The sequence below is a fragment of the Anneissia japonica genome, unplaced genomic scaffold (genome assembly GCF_011630105.1).
Source record: "Anneissia japonica isolate Jap-2015-1 unplaced genomic scaffold, ASM1163010v1 scaffold351_len699533_cov169, whole genome shotgun sequence".
In the NCBI taxonomy this organism is placed as follows: Eukaryota; Metazoa; Echinodermata; class Crinoidea; order Comatulida; family Comatulidae; genus Anneissia; species Anneissia japonica.
This window is the reverse complement of record NW_022685600.1, coordinates 31,139-50,704: the sequence shown is the minus strand read 5'-3', so window position 1 is coordinate 50,704 and position 19,566 is coordinate 31,139. Positions and strand designations below refer to the sequence as shown.

The 19,566-nt window shown below is 35.6% G+C and overlaps 1 protein-coding gene across 2 annotated transcripts in view; it reads left to right on the top strand.

Moving 5' to 3' along the window:
* Nucleotides 1-15,232, top strand: part of LOC117111520 (multiple epidermal growth factor-like domains protein 10) — a 33,129-nt gene extending 17,897 nt beyond the window's left edge. Inside the window, exons 8-12 of one of the 2 annotated variants that reach the window (XR_004445887.1) lie at nt 1,310-1,483; nt 1,713-1,886; nt 2,029-2,205; nt 4,907-5,301; nt 6,022-6,060. Coding sequence is in view for 1 of the 2 variants with exons in the window: in XM_033254453.1 (XP_033110344.1) it covers nt 1,310-1,483; nt 1,713-1,886; nt 2,029-2,205; nt 12,858-12,945; nt 14,964-15,183 (833 nt within the window). In the remaining variant the exon portion in view is untranslated. Of the gene's footprint in view, nt 1-1,309; nt 1,484-1,712; nt 1,887-2,028; nt 2,206-4,906; nt 5,302-6,021; nt 6,061-12,857; nt 12,946-14,963 lie in introns of those variants that run through there. The other variant, XM_033254453.1, reaches the window with a different exon arrangement.
* The last annotated feature ends 4,334 nt before the right edge of the window (nt 15,233-19,566 follow it).

Genomic DNA, 19,566 nt, shown 5'->3' with positions numbered 1-19,566 from the left:
GGGGGGGGTGGACTGCACCATTTTGTTACACTACGAACATTTAGGAACACATGACTATTATATTTTATTTAAGGTACATGGTCCTTCAGATACGCCTTTGAATTTATTATTCGTCCAGTTCTTGTGCATTTAAATGTATCAGCTTCAACTGTGTTTCCTTGGTTTGGTTGATTTTGTTTATTGCTTGAGGTGCTTGAGTGTCTGCTTATTTTTTGTGAATCCATGTTCTCATTTCGGGGTTCGCTTTGGACTGGAGCTTGTCCTGTATTTTGTGATTGGGTGGCTCTTCTTCAGTGGCGGACCGTAGGGTAATTCACAGGGTATGCTAGGTACTGGCATATCTAAGATGTGTGGATATTCGTCCACCCCAGTCCCGTTCCCCCCCCCCTCTTATACACATCTAGATGTGTATAAGAGACAGCCCACAAACTATACTAAAGAAAAAATCACCTCAAATCACCTTATTGTGTATTGTGCGCGTTAGCCCACTCACTTAATCACCGATCACCCATCTTCCCACCCCATCAGCCACCTCCATTTCCTGACCGCTACGCCCCTGATGCCAGGGCCTGATAGTAGGAATAGTTTGTAAGCCTAATATTATACAGAATCAAATTGCGTTCTATAGACAAAATACAAATGTGATGTTATGTTTAATACCGGCATGGTTGTGTATCTTCTCTTTAAACGAATTCCTATTCTGTATTTTAACAAATTTCTGTTCAAATAATAACAATTCAAAATTTCTTGTATGGGTTTTGCCTAAATGTATACGATTTCGTGTGTGCGTTCTTGTTGTGTTTCTACGTGGTAGGTCTGTCATCCATTCGCTTCGCTACCATCACCTTTTCCAAATTCTTGTTTTCTCTAACCAACGGCTTCATTCCGACGACATCAGCTTCTTCTATGGTTTCATATCTTTCGCTTTAATTTGTGTCATATTTTCCCTTCATTCTAAATTGTTTGCGGTGTATGTTATGTGATTCGTCGTCCACTCGTGGTTTTAGAAGTGTTGTGGTTTGTAGAAGTGTGCGTGTTTCTATGATTCTACATTCAGGAAGTGTCAACCAGATAAGGTTTGGTCGGGAAAATTACCATCGTACAGTCGTAAGTCTTCAAGCTGTATACATTGTTAAAAATTTTGCTAACGCTTGCCTGAGTAAGAAGTCAGTTAGGTAATAATATTATATTGAAATAATGTACGTAATAATATAAATTAATAAATTTTGATCACCTATTACATATTAGTTGGTCCCTAGCTGTCATCAACTGGTCGTATCTGCCATACTGACACATATTTTTGTTTTAGCTAATGACTGTGGTAACTTGGACAACATCGAAAATGGGATGACTTCCTATACTGGTACAACCTTCGGCATGAATACTACCTATACGTGTAACATCGGCTATAATATAAATGGAGTGATGATCAGGACTTGTGAAGCAACTGGACTTTGGTCGGGGTCACCTCCCACTTGTGAAGGTATAGAGTAATAATAAATAAGAATTATATAGATCTCATATCCATAAGAAATCCTCAATAATAATTGAAACAGCAGAAAAGAGATTACCTGAAAGCAAAATTGGTCAATGAAACTGTAGTATTTTTTAGTGTAAATTTTAGAGAAAATGGAAAGTATTGTTTTTCTGATGTTAGTGTTTTCTTTAATCATGTTTTGTGATAACATTTTACCTGGACTTATTCATTACAGTTGTCAGCTGTGGCGATCCTGGTTCAATAATAAATGGAATAAGGATGGGTGCTAACGAAACTTACGGAAGCATAGTAACCTACGTCTGTAACACTGGGTATAACCTGCTGGGTGCTGCAAGTGTCACATGCCAACCTGAAGGCACATGGTCACAGAGCGCCCCTGTTTGCCAAGGTTAGTGATTTCTTTTGATTTTTGATTTTGTATATAACTAAGTAACTAATTGTAGCAACCATAATATCATACTTGTCAATAATAGTATATTAAAATTTGTATAATATTTTGAAATTTATGATCTTTAAATGTCTTTTTTCAGTTGTTAATTGTGGGATAGTTTCTGTAGGAGAAGGGGTATTCGTTAATGGCGGTATTTTCACTTACAATGCTGTCCTAATGTTCATATGTGACAGAGGATACAATACAGTATCAGGCGATACCACTAGAACATGTCAGGCTGACGGCAACTGGTCTGGAAATGACTTGGTATGCGAAAGTAAGTATAGAATCTTCAGAATACCTCAACCCATACTTTAACAGGATGGAAATGGCTATTTAATTAAATAATCCTAAAACAACAAATAAAAACAAAATATTAATATTATAAATATTAGGAATGCCATAGGCCGATTATAAATTATAGATAATTACAAACTTTAAATATTTTAAACTTTTAAAAGTTAGACTTTAGGAAATGTAGCATCAACAATTAGTATTGGGGCTTAGGTCAAATTCGTGTCAACTTAATAGCAGTTGAGCTGAAACAAGCTTAGGTTCTAGATTTATGATTGTGAAACACAAATGCAAACAATATGTATATTATATATTTTAAAATAATATTATAGTAATAGGCATGAAAAGTGTAGGCTGTGGCACCGAGACCTCTGACGATTAGTGCCCAAAATTGTTTACAAAAACGTAATGCAATAGGCCTAATAGCATATTGACGACTATTGTATATTTTTGGAAAATATTTCAGCCTCTCCAAATATCTTTCCTATTTTACCTTCTTTTTTTATTCTGTCATAATTTTACGTTTTATTCATATTTTTCATAATGTTATACACTCACATGATATAGTCACTTGTTTTGGCCTCAGCCTTTGCTTGACATAGACTATGCCTATTACTATATTATTTAAAATATATAATTTTAATCGATAAGATTAATTTTACATGGACATTGTAATTCATGCTTAAAACATTAAATTTTAATGTAAATACAATGACGTTAACGAATAAATAACAATAAGTAAAATGTGTACATAATATCACTTCTACAATAATAAGATTAATATTTTTCAATCTTATAATCAATTTTATATATCCGGAGTTAGTTTCGACCTAGGCTAACATTTGCTAAAAAGGTACACTTTCTACATCAAAAGACTTCTATGAATGGAATGACCTGATCGAAGCACGACCTCCTGTAGACCAAACCCAGTATCGTTACGATTTTTAATCGTACCATAAATCCACTCATAATAGCATATTGACTACTATTGTATATTTTCGGAAACTATTTCAGCAGCTCCAAATCTCTTTCCTATTTTTCCTTCTTCCTTTATTGTTTCTCAATTTTACGTTTTATTCATATTTTTCATAATGTTATACACTCATATGATATAGTCACTTGTTTAGGCTAGCCTAGACTAGACCTAGGCTATGTCTATTACTATATTACTTAAAATATACAATTTTATTAGAAAATATTAATTTTACATGGACATAGTAATTCATACTTAAAAAATACATTAAATTTAAATGTAAATGTAATGACGTTAACGAATAAATAACAATAATTAAAACGTGTACATAGTATCACTACTACAATAATAAGATTAATATTTTTCAATATTATAATCAATGTTATAGCCGGAGTTGGTTTCGACCTAGGCAAACCTTTGCTAAAAAAAGGTACACTTTCTCCATCAAAAGGCTTCCTCTATGAATGGAATGACCTGTTCGAAGCACGAACTCCTGCATACTAAACCTAATACCGTTACGATTTTTAATCGCACGGGAAATCCACTCATGATGCATTCTATTCAACATGTAAACACCTGGTTAGTAAAATGTTAAACCTATCACCTACATTGGTAAACTGAGTGGCAACAGAATCCTAATACAAGTGTGCCACATAATGTTGCATATTATTTAATCACGGCCTAGACCTTAGGCCAACTAAACATATGGGTGACAAACGACCCAACTGTATAATTACTATCTCCCATTGAGGTGTAGTTTGTGGTGGGAAGGTGGGAAAACAGTTTTGATCAAGAAATAAGGAAGACACGCTATGTAACGAGGTGGCTGAAAAAGCAATGCAATTATTACATTAACTTGATATTCTACAGCAATACTCCGTAGTTAACGAAGAGGAACAAAAACAACAGGGCCTAGATATCATGTGTATAAACAGCCCTTTCTAATTACGTATCGAAAAGGCGGTGTTTTCGTAACACTATTGACATTAATTGATCGTATCATACGCGTATAACACGAATTAATTATAGAATAAAAAAAAATCATTATCTCTTAATACATGTTAGTTTTATCACCCAGTAGTCACATAATTTTACTGTTACTACCTACTACTTATATAATTTACTGTTACCTTCTGCTAGTTATATAATTTACTGTTATCATCGTCTTGTCACATAATTTATGGTTGGCCTCCTCTGTATTTCACTGACGTTAGGAACGCCTACACACTTCAACCTACAGGGTATTTCATTTATTTTTATTTATTAAAATCCAACCAACATCGATGGTGAACATCGTCACTAACAGGTTTTATATAAACAATAGAATAGAATACAAGACGTTTCTTCTGGCTGTCAGTCAGATATCACCAGCTGTTGAATTTTGGCTAGTTGTTATTAAAGCTGCTGTATGGTGGAGCGATACAGCTTGCCAAGCCAAACTTTATCCTGGTAGGATTCTTACGAGCGATGTTGGTGCCCGGCCTACCGGAGTTAAAGAATTTACCATAAATGTGGGATATTTGGTGCGCCCCTACATCTTGTTTTGATCTTGAGATTTTCTTATCCATATTGCTTCTTTTATTTTCTTGCGTTGCCATTCTGTTTCTTTTTTCAAGGATCTTGGAGTTTTCATATAGTTTTCAAACATATGCTATAGGCGAAGCTAAAAATTTGCTCAAGTTAAGTCAAGTCATTTCTCTTTTTTATGCAGCAGGCAGTTGGAGAACAAACCGAAAGGTGGAATCAAGATTAAGAGGTTTTGAAGGGAGATGCCTTAGAAGGATTTTAAACATCAGGTAGCCAGATCGGGTAACAAACATTAAATTAGGAGAAAAACCCAAATAAATGACGTAAATGAGGATATTCGAAAGAGGAGATGGAATTGGTTTGAATATGTGCTTAGAATGAAAAATGATCGTCATCCAAGACAGACAGAAAGATGGAAACCAATGTGGGAAAAAAGAGGAAGGCAGAAGAACAAACGGTGGAAGAAGAAAGAAAACAAATGTCAAAAACAACAATGAAATATAATAGATGGCGCAGGATAGAGGACAATGGAAAACATTTGTTACTGTCTTATGTACTCATCAGCATAAAGAGGATTAAGTAAGTTAAGGTTTTTCCCAGTCATGGATGTTGTTTTTTACCATATGATCAGTGATTGCAGATTTGTTAAGTTCTGTTGATGATTGGTTTCTGTATGCTCTTGTTTGGATTCTACCTGTATGGTCAGGTACATAATTTAAAATGTGTGTTGAGGCATCTTCCTGTTTCATCAATGTATACTTTTTTACACAAATGGATAACTCAAATGTTTAAGATATTGATTGTCGTCAAAAGCAAAGGATATGAAGGAATTAAGTGAATGCAGGATTATCTTTAATTGATCGATATATTGGTTACTTGACTGCTTGATTGATTGATTGATTGAGTGATTGATTGATTGATTGATTGAAGGATCGATTTAATCAATCATTGACACTAATAATTACTTAGGCCTTACGTAAAAAAAAATCAATTGCTTATTTTGTTTTATATCTATAGGTTTCTAATCTATTTATAATGCATCTCAGAAACCATATCTAGTGGGGTTGCAACAGCCATTTCCCTTTCCGAACATTAACCCCCACTATTCCCCACCTTTGGCTATTTTCCCTTAGTGACATTCTCCTGCTTACCCTTTTGCACATAAACCATCCCCCCACCTCCAGAGATTTTCCCATTTAAATAATGGATATTTTAAAAACTGATAGCCCATAATGTACTTTTATTATGTGTTCAATCAAAGTATTGCGTGAAACTACTGAAAACATTTTTTTTTTTTAGGTTCGTGTGCAAAAAAAAAAAATCCTCATTTTTTTTGTCACCGCAAATACATCGCGCACCGCGATAAAAATGAATTGTAAAACTCCTTATTAAGTATGAACTGTAGTAATAGCGCCCTCTAATACTCTAGGGAAACGAGCGACGTCTTGCCATGTTGTGTTATGTATTGAATAAACACGAGTTTACGTTACGAGCTTGTTTCACTCTTTACCATTATTGATTGATGCTACATGGTGGCAGCGGTGTAACTCACAAATATGGCAGAACCTGCAGGTGCCCCCCCCCACAGTCAACACCTACCGATTCCAGAGAAATTTCAAGGGTCGACTGGGCCAAAATAAGCTGAGCTCTGGCCTAAATGGATAAGAAGTTTTGAGCGCTACCGATACGCCTCAAGCCTCGTGAACAATCCGGCTCGGGAACAAGTGAGTACACTTCTCTATGCCATGGGCGAATGTGCCGATGACATCCTCACAACACTAACAATCGACGAAACCACAGCAACCAACGATGAAGTGAAAACTGCCCTCAACGATTATTATGCTGTTCGTCGAAATACCATAGTAGAACGGGCGAAATTTAACAAACGCACTCAAAAGCCTGGTGAAAATGTAGGTGCGTTCATACAAGACTTGTATAGGCTAGCAGACGAATGTAACTATGGTGCATTAAAAGAAGAACTGATTCGAGATCGAATTATTGTAGGAGTACAGAATGATACATTATCTGATCGTTTGCAAGCAAAGGCAAATATTACATTAGCTGAAACAGTACAGTATTGTCGCCAAGCAGAAGCACGGAAGCAAAGTCATGACGTGGTTAGAGGAGACTCGATGTCAGTTAATGTGAACTATGTTAGACAGCCTACAACTACATCACACACGGCTACCAAACACAAAAAAAAACCGGCCCAACCTCCAACACAAGAAAACACAGGCTCCAAAAACGTCCACTGGGAAAACAGCCACACTGCAGTTGGTGTGGTCGTCAGCAGCATGACCGACGAGACTGCCCGGCAAAGGATGCCACATGGGGTAAATGTCAGAAACGAGGACATTTCAAAGCAGTTTGCCTCAGTGGTAGTACCGTCATCAATGAAATACAAGATATTGGTGAGTTACACTACAGCCCTTATCTAGGTGAGATAGTTACAACGGTGGACACAGATGATGATTGGTGTGTACATATAGAGGTGAATAACAACCTAACACACTTCAAGCTTGATACAGGAGCAAAGGTGACGGTCATCAGTGACAAGCTTCCATGGTTGGAGGAGAATATGCTAATGCCAACAGCGCAAGTACTATACTAAGAAGAAAATTAGTGAATCCGTCTACGTAATCGAAAACCAATCATGCTCACTCCTCAGCCGAGCTGCATGTGTATGATTGGGTCTCATCGAGAAAATCAACGAGGTTCAGTCGACATGGGTCAGAGAACAGTTTCCAGCGCTATTTTCAGGCTTAGGGAAACTGAAGACGTAATACCATATCACTTTAAGACCAAACCCAAAACCAATGTGCCTATTCACTCCTAGAAAGGTACCATATCCTTTGCTTTCTAAAGTTAAGGAGGAGATCTCTGGAATGCTCAAACAAGGAGTCATTTCTCCAGTGACGATGCCTACCGAGTGGTGCTCCGGCATTGTTTGCGTACCAAAATCCAACGGCAAAGTAAGAATTTGTGTGGATTTAACAGCACTTAACAAAAGCGTTCAGCGTGAGATACATCCTATGTCGTCGGTGGATGAAAGTTTGGCTAAGCTAGGGAAAAGCAGAATATTTACCAAACTCGATGCCAATAGTGGATTTTGGCAACTACCTTTAGATGCAGAATCAAAGTTGCTAACAACATTTATTACACCCTTCGGCCGGTACTGTTTCAACAGATTGCCTTTCGGAATCAGTTCGGCGCCTGAGATTTTTCAGCGCATGATGTCGAATATCACATGGACAATATCTTGATCCACAGCTCAACACAAGAAGAGCATGAAAAACTAGTGAGAGTGGTTTTACAGCGCCTACAGGAAGCAGGTCTGACACTGAATGACAAGTGTGAGTTTGCCAAACATGAAATTAGGTTTCTTGGACACATTGTCAGCCAATCAGGACTGAGAGCAGATACCCAAAAGACATCTGCCATCGCACAATTTCCAGCCCCTACGAATATTCCTGAACTCCAGCGCTTCATGGCTATGGTCAATCAACTTGGAAAGTTTATCCCTGGACTTGCTGTACTCACAGAACCAATACGGCAGCTCTTACGCAAGGATAATACATGGTGTTGGGGACCAGATCAAGTGAGAGCTTTTCAGAAAGTTAAAGATGCTCTGATATCACCAGAAATCTTAGCTCACTACAATCCACAACGTCCGACGGTCATCGCAGCTGATGCTTCTTCATTCGGAATCGGTGCCGTCCTCATTCAGATTCAAGATGATGGAAAACGCCGCCCAGTTAGTTATGAATCTAGATCTCTGCTTGACACCGAACAACGCTACGCCGTAATTGAGAAAGAGGCACTTGCGGCTACATGGGCCTGTGAGAAATTTGCAGAATATGTACTTGGCCTAGATTTTACACTATAAACTGATCACAAGCCTCTTGTTCCACTATTGAGCACAACAGAACTTGCCAAGATGCCTCCTCGCATTCAAAGATTTTGCCTCAGATTGATGAGATTCTGTCCTGAGGTGAATCATGTACCTAGGAAAAACCAGATAGTTGCCGACGCACTTTCCCGTGCACCAGTTCATGCACCAGAGAAGGCTGATATACAGCATTATCGAGGAAGTTGAAGCATTTGCTGGCCAACATGTTCATGCACTTCCTGCCACACAGCAACGTCTATAGGAAATCATGGCGGCACAAAAAGCAGATGAAGATTGCATGCTGGTCAGAAATTACTGCAAACAAGGTTGGCCAACATATATGCCACATTTACCACTTCTCCGACAATATTGAGAGAATAGAGGTCATCTTGCAGTGGTGGACGATCTTTTGTTGTATGACGAACGCCTAGTAATCCCAAAATCAATGCGACTAGAGATACTAGACTGTATCCATCAAGGTCATTTAGGAATTACCAAGTGCCGTGCTAGGGCTCGCACATCCATATGGTGGCCTGGAATGTCATCAAGCATCGGAGAAATGGTTAACAGGTGCTTTATCTGTGCTAAAAACCGCCCGGAACCAAAGGAACCACTTATGGTTGCTGCATTCCCTGACCGACCGTGGGAGAAACATGGACCTATTCCAGTACAAAGGAATAGTATACTTGGTAGTCAGTGATTACTACTCCAGATGGATCGAGATTAAGAGACTAGGTGAACTGACATCAGAAGGGGTAATCATTTCATTGAAAGAACTTTTTGCACAACACGGGATCCCTGACATAGTAATTTCGGATAACGGTCCACAGTTTAGTGCCGAAGCTTTTCAAAAGTTTGCAGCTACTTATGGATTTATCCATACCACAAGCTCTCCATTACACCCATCATCAAATGGAGGAGCAGAAAGATCTGTTCGCACTGTCAAAGGACTTCTTCGTATTAAAATGAAGACCCATATCTTGCTCTTCTTTCGTATAGGTCAACGCCTCTGCTGAATGGTTTATCTCCAGGTGAACTCCTGATGGGAAGACGACTTCGCACTCAATTGCCAGTTCTTCCACACACCTTTCATCCAAGAGTAAGCACTAATGATCTCCATACAATTCGTCAAAAAGAAGACACTTACAGATCTAACCAACAGCGTAACTTTAATCAGAGCCACATGGCTAGATTACTTCCTACCATTCAGGCTGGTGACAACGTTTGGATAAGAGATCAGAGGCGTCAGGGTGAGATCCAACAGCAGAGGCAAGAGCCGAGATCGTACATGGTTAAAACACACATTAGTACAGTACGACGTAACCGAAAAGCACTTGTTCCCACACCAAAGTACGAACTACAAGAACCACTTGCACCGGAACTCTCGACGCAAGAGCCAAGTGAACAACAGAAAGTCACAGTCATCAACACAAACGTCTCAACAACCACACCGACAAGCCCTGAGCAGATGTCCGCCCAATTGCCAGTTGCAGTTGCCCAGACAAGAACTCGTAGCGGCAGGATTGTGAAACCCAATCCCAAATACTACAGTGACTGTTTTAAATCATAAAATATTTTATATTGATGGACTTTAATTGACCAATGATCTACCAGTTTATGATGCATGTTGAAAAGTTATAGACATTGTTGTACTTTAAATATACAATGATTACTGAGTTTTGTTCATGTTAACTTGAGGACTATTATTTATAACAGTGTTTTAATTGTTCACACACACGAAAAAAAAGGAGACATGTAACAAAATAATCAAAATAATAATAATGATATTTATTCTAAAACCAACAATCAATGTAAGACCTTAATACAGAACTATAATAATACATCCAGAAAACACGTATCATACTTAAAGGTGTAGTAATAGTGCCCTCTAATACTCTAGGGAGACGAGCGACGTCTTGCCATGTTGTGTTAATGTATTGAATAAACACGAGTTTACTTTACGAGCTTGTTTCACTCTTTACCATTATTGATTGATGCTACATGAACAATTAAGGAATTCATTGAATCAATGGACCCTCATAAACACAACAAACTGAACGTTTAATAGGAATATTGTAGACCTATTTTAAAGACTTAAGGAACAAATTTAGATGTAGGCCTACGACCAGGCAGGAGGCCGCCGCCCTGGCCTCCTCCTCCTCCTACTACTACTACTAGGCCGTAGCCTAGCCTAGTTTTGATATCATTGCACAATTTTACCTGTCTGCATGCACCGACCAAAAAGGACGTCAGTGACTGTATTCTCTCTCGAATGCTGAAATGTTTATTTCATTGACGAAAGTCTTATCAAAATAGCATTACAAAAAAGTTCTTTCTAACACACTAGTTATTCATCGTATCCGTACTGTACTGCTGATATGTAGTTAATTAAACGCGTACTGCAGGAGCAAAAATCAGCATACGCACATCTAAATGTAAATACGCACACGTATACTGATGATATAACAACCGATGATTGTGGACAACAGTTGGTTATAAAAAAACTAAAATTAAAAGAATGCGATTGACTTATAAAGCAATTAGTAGAGCATGCATCGTACACTAAATGGAAAATTATTATACTTAGGTTAGATTTAATGCGTTCAAAAATTTCTTGAAATTTTTTCAAGCATTAAATCTAACCTTCGTACAATTTTCCTATAGTGTACTATGCGGAGCTCTACTAATTGCTTATTCATATACAGTAATATAGTTTTCAGCATTAGCACAACTTGTTAAGGCATGTATAATTGTTAAGGTAAACCAAGTATAACACACAACTGTGTGCGCGCACACACACACACACAAATCAGTTACAAAATTCACCTAGCAACCATGTTTTTATTTCATTTATTTCGCCTTTTTTTTTTTATCATAACAATACAGTAAAATATTCAGAAAATTCGAAAGGTAATCCATGTTTCCCCCAAGAGCCGGCAGGATTACCAAAAAGTAAAATTAATTACTGTCTGAGTGGCTCTCCAAGCAATGGGGGAAACATGGACTAGCAGTATAAATACATTATAAAAAATATATATATATATGTGTGAAAATACAAAAATAATTAACAATTAAAATATGTTCATTACTTATATTATGTTATAAAATGTTACAAAATTACACATGTTTATAAATGTTTGTGAATTGATTGTAAAGTCTATGCCTGACACAAATTAAAAAATAATAATTCAAGCCATACTTTACTAGGCCTTGGTAATAATAATTCAAACCAGTATTTTGTTATGCCTAAGTTATAATAATTCAATCGTATATACATTTCTAGATATAGCCAAGTTTAGGCATACTCCATGCTGCATTTTAATTGCAGTAAGAATTGTATTAACTGAAGGTCAGACCTCATTATTCAGTTTTTCAATTTCAGTACTAAAATGAGCAAACTTACCTTAAGTTAATGAGTATGGGCTTAGCCTGTTAAAATTAATCATTGCGCTGTCTGCTGTAAAAACTTTCAGCCAATCAAAGTGGTGCATTTATTTATTGCTTGAACATTGAACATCTTTATTTACTTTTCGTGGAAATAAATACTTACTTTTAGTCAATTACTTATGCTCTATACCAAATTTTCAACATGTTAAACTTCTATATTAATTAACCCATTGACTTCATTAGACGATTTTGTAATGAAAAATAATAAAATTTACATAGCAGCCATATTGAATTTCATGATGGCGACCCTGTACATTGTTTTGAGTGACACAGATGAATTCATTGATATTGAAAACATCGGTATAGACACCAAAACCAAATCATTAGGCCCCATATTACTGCATTTATGAACCTAAAAAGATTTGAATGGCGGCCATTTTGAATTTATGCAAATTAGGTCATTAGAGATTGGCAGAACAGGGTAGATTTTTGGTATTGTAATCTTTAAGGTAAGTTTACCATATTTCAATGATAAAACAAACTTTTGCAATTTGTTTCACTCAATGCCTATTTTAAATCTATTTCCACCTGTCTAGCGTGGCCGCAAACTACATCCTTAACATCGGCGCTGTTTCGCCCAATGCATAAGAATAGGACTTTTTGTGTTTGTTATTGTAACCTTATTATTTTTATTTATTTATTATATTTTTAGATTTTTTTTTAGATTTAATAATTAATTAAATGAAATTAAGCTTATGTCATAAAATTTGTAGAATTTCTAATATTATATTTCAAACATGTAGGCTATACTACAAAGACTAAAATGTTACCTGAGCCTATTCATAATTTTTTTTTACAGAGAAGAGTAAGGTCAACATCAGTGGACTTCTTATCGGAATTTCAGTGCTCTTTGTTCTTCTTGTTATTGGCGTTGCACTTTACCGGAGGTTTGTTTGTGAATATTTGGATAAAACGATTATTATTTTCATATTTCGTTTCCAAGTGTCTGCATAAATAAATTATTTAATCACCTGGGAAATCCAACTAAAGTCCGGACCATCGATGCTTTTAATCAAATTCATATTGAAGTTTTAGTTATAACTTTTTCACGTTGTTTTGATACTCTCATATATATCTCAATTGCCTCATGATCGCACGAGTCAAAATTGTTGATAATTTGGCATTTATCAATAAAAAGTAGATTACTAACAAAGGCCAAGTCTAAAAAGTGATCATCCCCATTACGTGTTACATAGGAAGCTGATTTATTACCTGCACTAATCCACTTGCCATTGTTCCATCTACCAAACTTCCTGCTTGGTTGGATAAGCCATTGTTTACATTTAATTCCAATCAGCATGTATATTAAAGTCTCCTATGAGTAATACCTGTTTGTAGTCAGCAACCTTTGTTTGTATCTTATCTAGGTTTTCAATTAAAGCATTTAAATATTGAACATTTGATGAAGGAGGTCTATAAAACACTCCTAACAAAATCTTACATATGTTACTATGACATTCTATCCAGATCAATTCAAGTGTAATTTCATTGAGTTCTGTACATAAAGATGGACTTAGACATGTTTTACAAGCAATTAAAACACCTCCTCCATGAGAGTTTCTATCATTTCTAAAAATACTATAATCATTATTTAAAAGTTGACATATCATATACTGTACTATCCAACCATGTCTCTGTTATAGTAATTATATCATAAAACAAAGAAGAAAATCTAGCATTAAACTCCAACAACTTTTTTTTTTACACTTCTTATATTACAGTAAAATAAACTTAATATTTTACCTGGTTTATCATAACTTGATTTAACTATATTATTTACAATATTAATGGAAGAATTTGAGAAATTGTTTTGATTATTTCCATTTATAGTACACTCATTATTATTATAAGTTATATCACTGTCTGTTGCATAATTCACGGCTTCATCTAATTTGCCATTTTTTCAGTGTTCAACTTGGCAGAATTTGGATTTTTGAGCTAAAACTTAAAAATTACGTCATTTTGTATTCTTATAACCAACTTCGACTTAGCACTACGACTAAATGACGCGAACCTCGATTAATATGATACCTCCGCAGGCCGATTTTTTTAGTCATCAGCTTAGGGTCAGGCTGAATCGCCGACTTGAAATATTTACCCCATTAAAATGTGTTTTTGTAACTCACGATAAAGTGAAACGAATAAAAATGATTGTATACGTAGGTTTGATACATCTTCGGAGTGGTAAGCAAAATAGACATAAATTTTTGCTTCCAAAAATTAGAAATTAACATGTTTTGCTAGCCGCATGCGATATTCCTGATTTGAACGAAATCCCCTCGCGTTGAGATCACCTAGCTTCACCATAACAACAACAAAAACGGCGCCGCCCTCGCTCGGGCTCAACTATAATAGTTCTCCAAAGAAAGCAAATTTTCAGTGACTGTTCAAATTCTTTACCGTAATATGTTAACAACTAATATAGTTATTATAATAAAATATTAATTAAGCGAATGATGGTCTGTTATGAATTATGAAATACGTTTTTGAACCACAGACGGCAGCATAATATTCTCATCCGCGTTACCGGATCTCCAAAATTTCCGGTCTGCTATTAAAGTTAGCCCTTTTTATTGGTTAGTTTGATAGTCGTGTCTTGCCAGTCGTCTTTAGTTAAACTAAAACTAGGACTTAATTATAGTCGTAGTTAAAACTTCGACTACGTTGTTTGTGAATACAAATTGAAGCTGAAGTTGCAACTAGCACTAAATGAAGTTCTAGTTCGAAGTTCGACTAAAGTTTGTTTTAAGAATACGGGCGTAATGTGAATAATTGAATATCCTAATTATAACTTTTATTTGTAAAATAAGTAAGGCAAAGTGCAGAGTAACATTGTTCTCGTTAATGTTAGCCTTATTTAATGTGTATTCATTTTACTTACTATATTCTATTCTACTATTTTTAGGTACCAATTAAAGCACAAGAATACACTTTTGTCTCAAAACATAACACACACGTATGCAGAAACAGGACTTGAACTGCGCTATCGCATTCACGAGTACGAAACTAGAATACATTCACCCGAGACTCCTAACAATCAATTATATCAGGAAGGAGATGACGGCTCATATTTGACACCGACACCTAATTTCGTAAACCATGTATACGAAACCATCCCAGAGTAAAAAAAAATCATAACGTAGTACTAAATAAGTTAGTGAAAAACGGACATAGGAGAAACCTCCCAAACATTTGTGGTAGATTTTTACATTTTTTGGCTCTACACCTCCCCCCCCCCCTCCCGCTTGATACAATGTTTTTGTGTTGGTGCCTTGTTTTTTTTTTTATATTTAATGTTTACATAATTATTTTTTAAGTCGATGATTTTCATGTCTTCCGTAATTTCTCTTGTTTGGTTAAGTTATAATTATTTTAGTTTTTTAAATTGATTTGTTTGATTTACTGTGTTTTCAAATCTTTTAATCCCAGTATAAGCTATTTTGTTAAATTTTTTTATGTGTTACAATATTTTGAATTTTACTACCATTATTTAACTTTCATATGATTTGCCTATATCTGAATAAGAATTTATCCAATGTTTTACATTTCACAAACTTATAACAGTCCGTTAGGAGCAACTTAGCTCAGTCGAATAATCTGGTGGTAGCCCCTCTGTGGATATCTGTAGTATGTGGTTCAATTTCCGTCGCTGCTCTCCTTGTGTTTCAGCTGGAGGGCTAAATTACAAGTTACTATATCGCAACGTCTTTCGGATGAGACGTTTCAGTCTTAGTCCCGTGTGCAATACGGCTCATGTACACGTTAGAGAACGCAGTACACTCTTCGGATGAGAGTAGAGGATTGTCTCCTGGTTTACTGCCCAATTCACCACCAAAAGGATCCCGAAACAAGTTTTCAGACTTTATGGGTTATCCTTGGTGTGATTCACACCGAAATACTTATATATGTTTATGTTATTATGTTTATAAACAATAAATTGATATAGACCTATTGATATATTGAGTTTTTGTTCTGTTCCTTTTGCAGTGTATTAGTGTAGGGCTTTTGATAATGTGTATTTTGCTTATGTGCACTGTAATACACACACACACACACACACGGCATTTAGCTAGTAGAAGGCTAAAGTTACGACGGGATTTGTAAGACCTAATATCTGTATGTATAAGACAAGATTTATAACAATGATATATACTAATAAATGCACGAACACTACGTCTCAATCAATTGATTTCTTTTTAATGTTGTAAGCTCATTATTTGTTTAATTTTACAAAGGGCAGTATATGATTTTTCTAACTTGTACTTTTTTTCTATTAAAAAAAAAAGTAAATTTGGTAGCAACCAAATAGGATGTAAGTCAGTCTACATAAAAACAAAAATCTTTTAAGGACAGATTAGTTAAGAAAAAAAATTACAGAAAATGGAAAGTACCACTATTTGCTTATTCGTAATTGTTATCCAATCAACAAACTTAAACCTTATACAACGAATTCTGGAAACAGCGTGTAGATAGAGGGCGGCACGGTATCTGGGGCCGTCGAGGTAGTTCATCGGCCCTTCTCAATTACATAAGGGTATTACAATTCATAAAATCTATTATTTTATACAAGATGCTTCCGACACGCAGGGACCAACCGTATTAAACTCAACAGTGGTGATCAATTACATTATAAAAGTATTCTTTATTCAGATTATTTTATACATTGTGTACCGTATTTTATTTTGTTCGTATCATTCTTCTTTCAAACAGCAATTGAAGTTTTTACCATCTTTACGATTAGGACTGGAGTGCGCCCCCTCAGTAACTATCACGCATACCTAATAAATATAATAAGCGTATATTGCCTGATAAATATTCACTGCCCTAAATTAAATAAACATAAGAATGCTTTTATTATAGACCCAGTGAACTAGGAATGACAATTTATTTTCTACAAATCTTGATAAATATGTAATATTGTAAATATAGCATAATATTATGTAAAGGAAAGGGTGCCGTATGAATGTTTATTATTTTTGGTGGTTCATATTTTACACTCTTATTGTAACCTTTACGTTTTATATTATATGTAAAGAGAAGATACTGGGATAGAATGGACCACTCTGGGCCAGTAAAATGGGCTTTTCTATCAGAATTCTTAAAACTATTAATTTTTTGTCAGCACCTAAAATTAGACAGCAAAATTGCGAATTCATTTCGAGTGTTTTAAGTCGTGTTAGTCAAATTTAATTTTACACCTAATTTTAGCAATATAGGCCCTATATTAGATTCATATGTGAGAATTATCTATATAGATCAGGCCCTTTAGTGTGGAATGGGCTCATCATTACTGGGATAAAGAAAAAATAAATGCGTATTTACCATAACCAGTCATGGTAAATACCTGCAAAAACACCAAAAAATAAATCAAATAGGCCTAAACGTCATTAAACCATTAGCCAAAAAATAGCAAAAGATGGCCTGGCCACACATTTTATTAGTGATATATAGAAAAAGATGTTACTTTCCACCTGCATTAGTCTGATGTTTTTTCTTTATATTAAAAAAAATTAGTTTCCTTTAATTTGTTACGAGGGTATTTTTCGTTCCTCCAAAGAAATGGCCACTCCAAGTATCAAAATGGACGTCGTCGTGTCGGAATTCAATATTTCGACCTTAACTATGTCATCATCAGTCGCCCACGTCATAAGTCTCCTAAGTATACATTTTCCATGCATATGCCTCATGAAAAAAAAAATAATAAAAATAAAAGTAGACACCATGGGATTTAAACACGAACATTTGGTGTCGAAAAAATATTCTAACCATTACACCAAAGGGTTTTATTATGTATTCAAAGGCATATGACCAGTCAAAATAATATATATTGAAAATGCATACGGACAAATATGAATTGTAATAGTTTTTCGTTAGTTGTGTCCTCCACTTTTGACCCTGACCCTTAAAAAATAAATCTGATTTCTGGTCACGGAATATTTTCGCCGAGATTGACCAATTTCTGATGACAACCGTACACTGTATGCTGTTAGGCCTATATAAATTATATATTACCGTATTTTTTCTTCGAATGTGACCTTGACTTTTGACCCTGACCCTTCAAATTTTGCACTACCTGCCCGGGTTCAAATTCCCATGTTGTCTACATGTTGCTTTCTTTTTTTTCATGGGGAAATATGTGTGGGAATTTTATACTGAGGAGAATTGTGTGGGCGGAGGTACACACTCTCAGAGTGCCTTCTAGTTGTTATTCCTATTATCCAGTCAGTTTTATCATTGGAGCATACACATGTTAAATGTTTTTTTTGTTGTTGTTTAATCTACCCTGAGTCTACTTTGTAGTTAAAAATGTTATAGTTAGTAAATGTTTACCAATGCTTTATTTCCTGGTAGAAATACTGTAGGCTCTCTCTAGGTTCACTATCACCGTTACCAGCGTATATTTTAAAAAGCTGAGCGAATTACTAATAATTATTTCTTACAGCTCACACTAACTAGCAATGGATCGTAGGATAACATTTTTCATTGTTTGCATTATTGCTGGCCGACAATGCACTGGTAAGTTTTAAACTTTGAAATCAATCACCATTTATTATGTGGTAATTATGTTTAATGTAACATTAGTATGGTTAAATTTGACTGTGTATATGACTATGTTTAGTAACAATATTTCTTTTATTTTTTAACTGAATACATAGCAATATTAAGTTACATGCATATATTTGCGTGTGTATTTTACTTTTTCACATTTCAGTTCTGACAGATAAAGACCTTAAGATTATTAGCCCATTTTCTGAGAGAGAGAGGGCTATTATGATGATTTTAAGCGAATTTTGAAGTCATTTGTTTTTCTATCTCTTCCTTCGTTTGTGATACGATTAAGGTGATCTTGCAGTAATATGGAAGAGAAGGCTTGGGGAATTTAAAGTATGAAGAGTTTTTGCGAAAATATTGTTGGGAAATATGTGAAATTGTATGTTTTTCTAGCATATCTTGCCACTAAGAAAGCGTGTTCATCATTGATCAGATTGCTAATCGCCTGTATATTCCACATTGTGTTTATTAACCAATCACGGCCTGGAATGGTAAGCTTTGCGGCTAATAAATGCGTCTGCACGAGTCTAGTTGGTAGCGAAGAATGTACAGCCGTTTTGTGGTGCTTGCAAGGGAGGGCGGTCTCTCTGAGAGAAAAACAATAGGCATTTTTCGTTTTGACTACGCGGCCAGTCTACTACGAACTAATAGAGCGTAACAGACATCTGCGCATGCTCACAAACCTTACTGGCTAAATCGGCGTTGTGACAGCTTCCGCGACAACCCCAATTTCTGAATTTGGCGTAGTGGCGACTACCCTAATATTGACCAATCAGATCACTGAATTGTTTAGCAAACTGCTGGTAACTTTTTTGTTGGGGGTTGCAATTTTCATCGCATCCGCGATCGAGCATTGTTCGTTTAATGAATTAATTATTAAAACAAGTGAGTAATTAAATGTTTTATATAAAGCTATTTGCCCTAATATACCACCAAAATCATGTGGAAAAAAACTA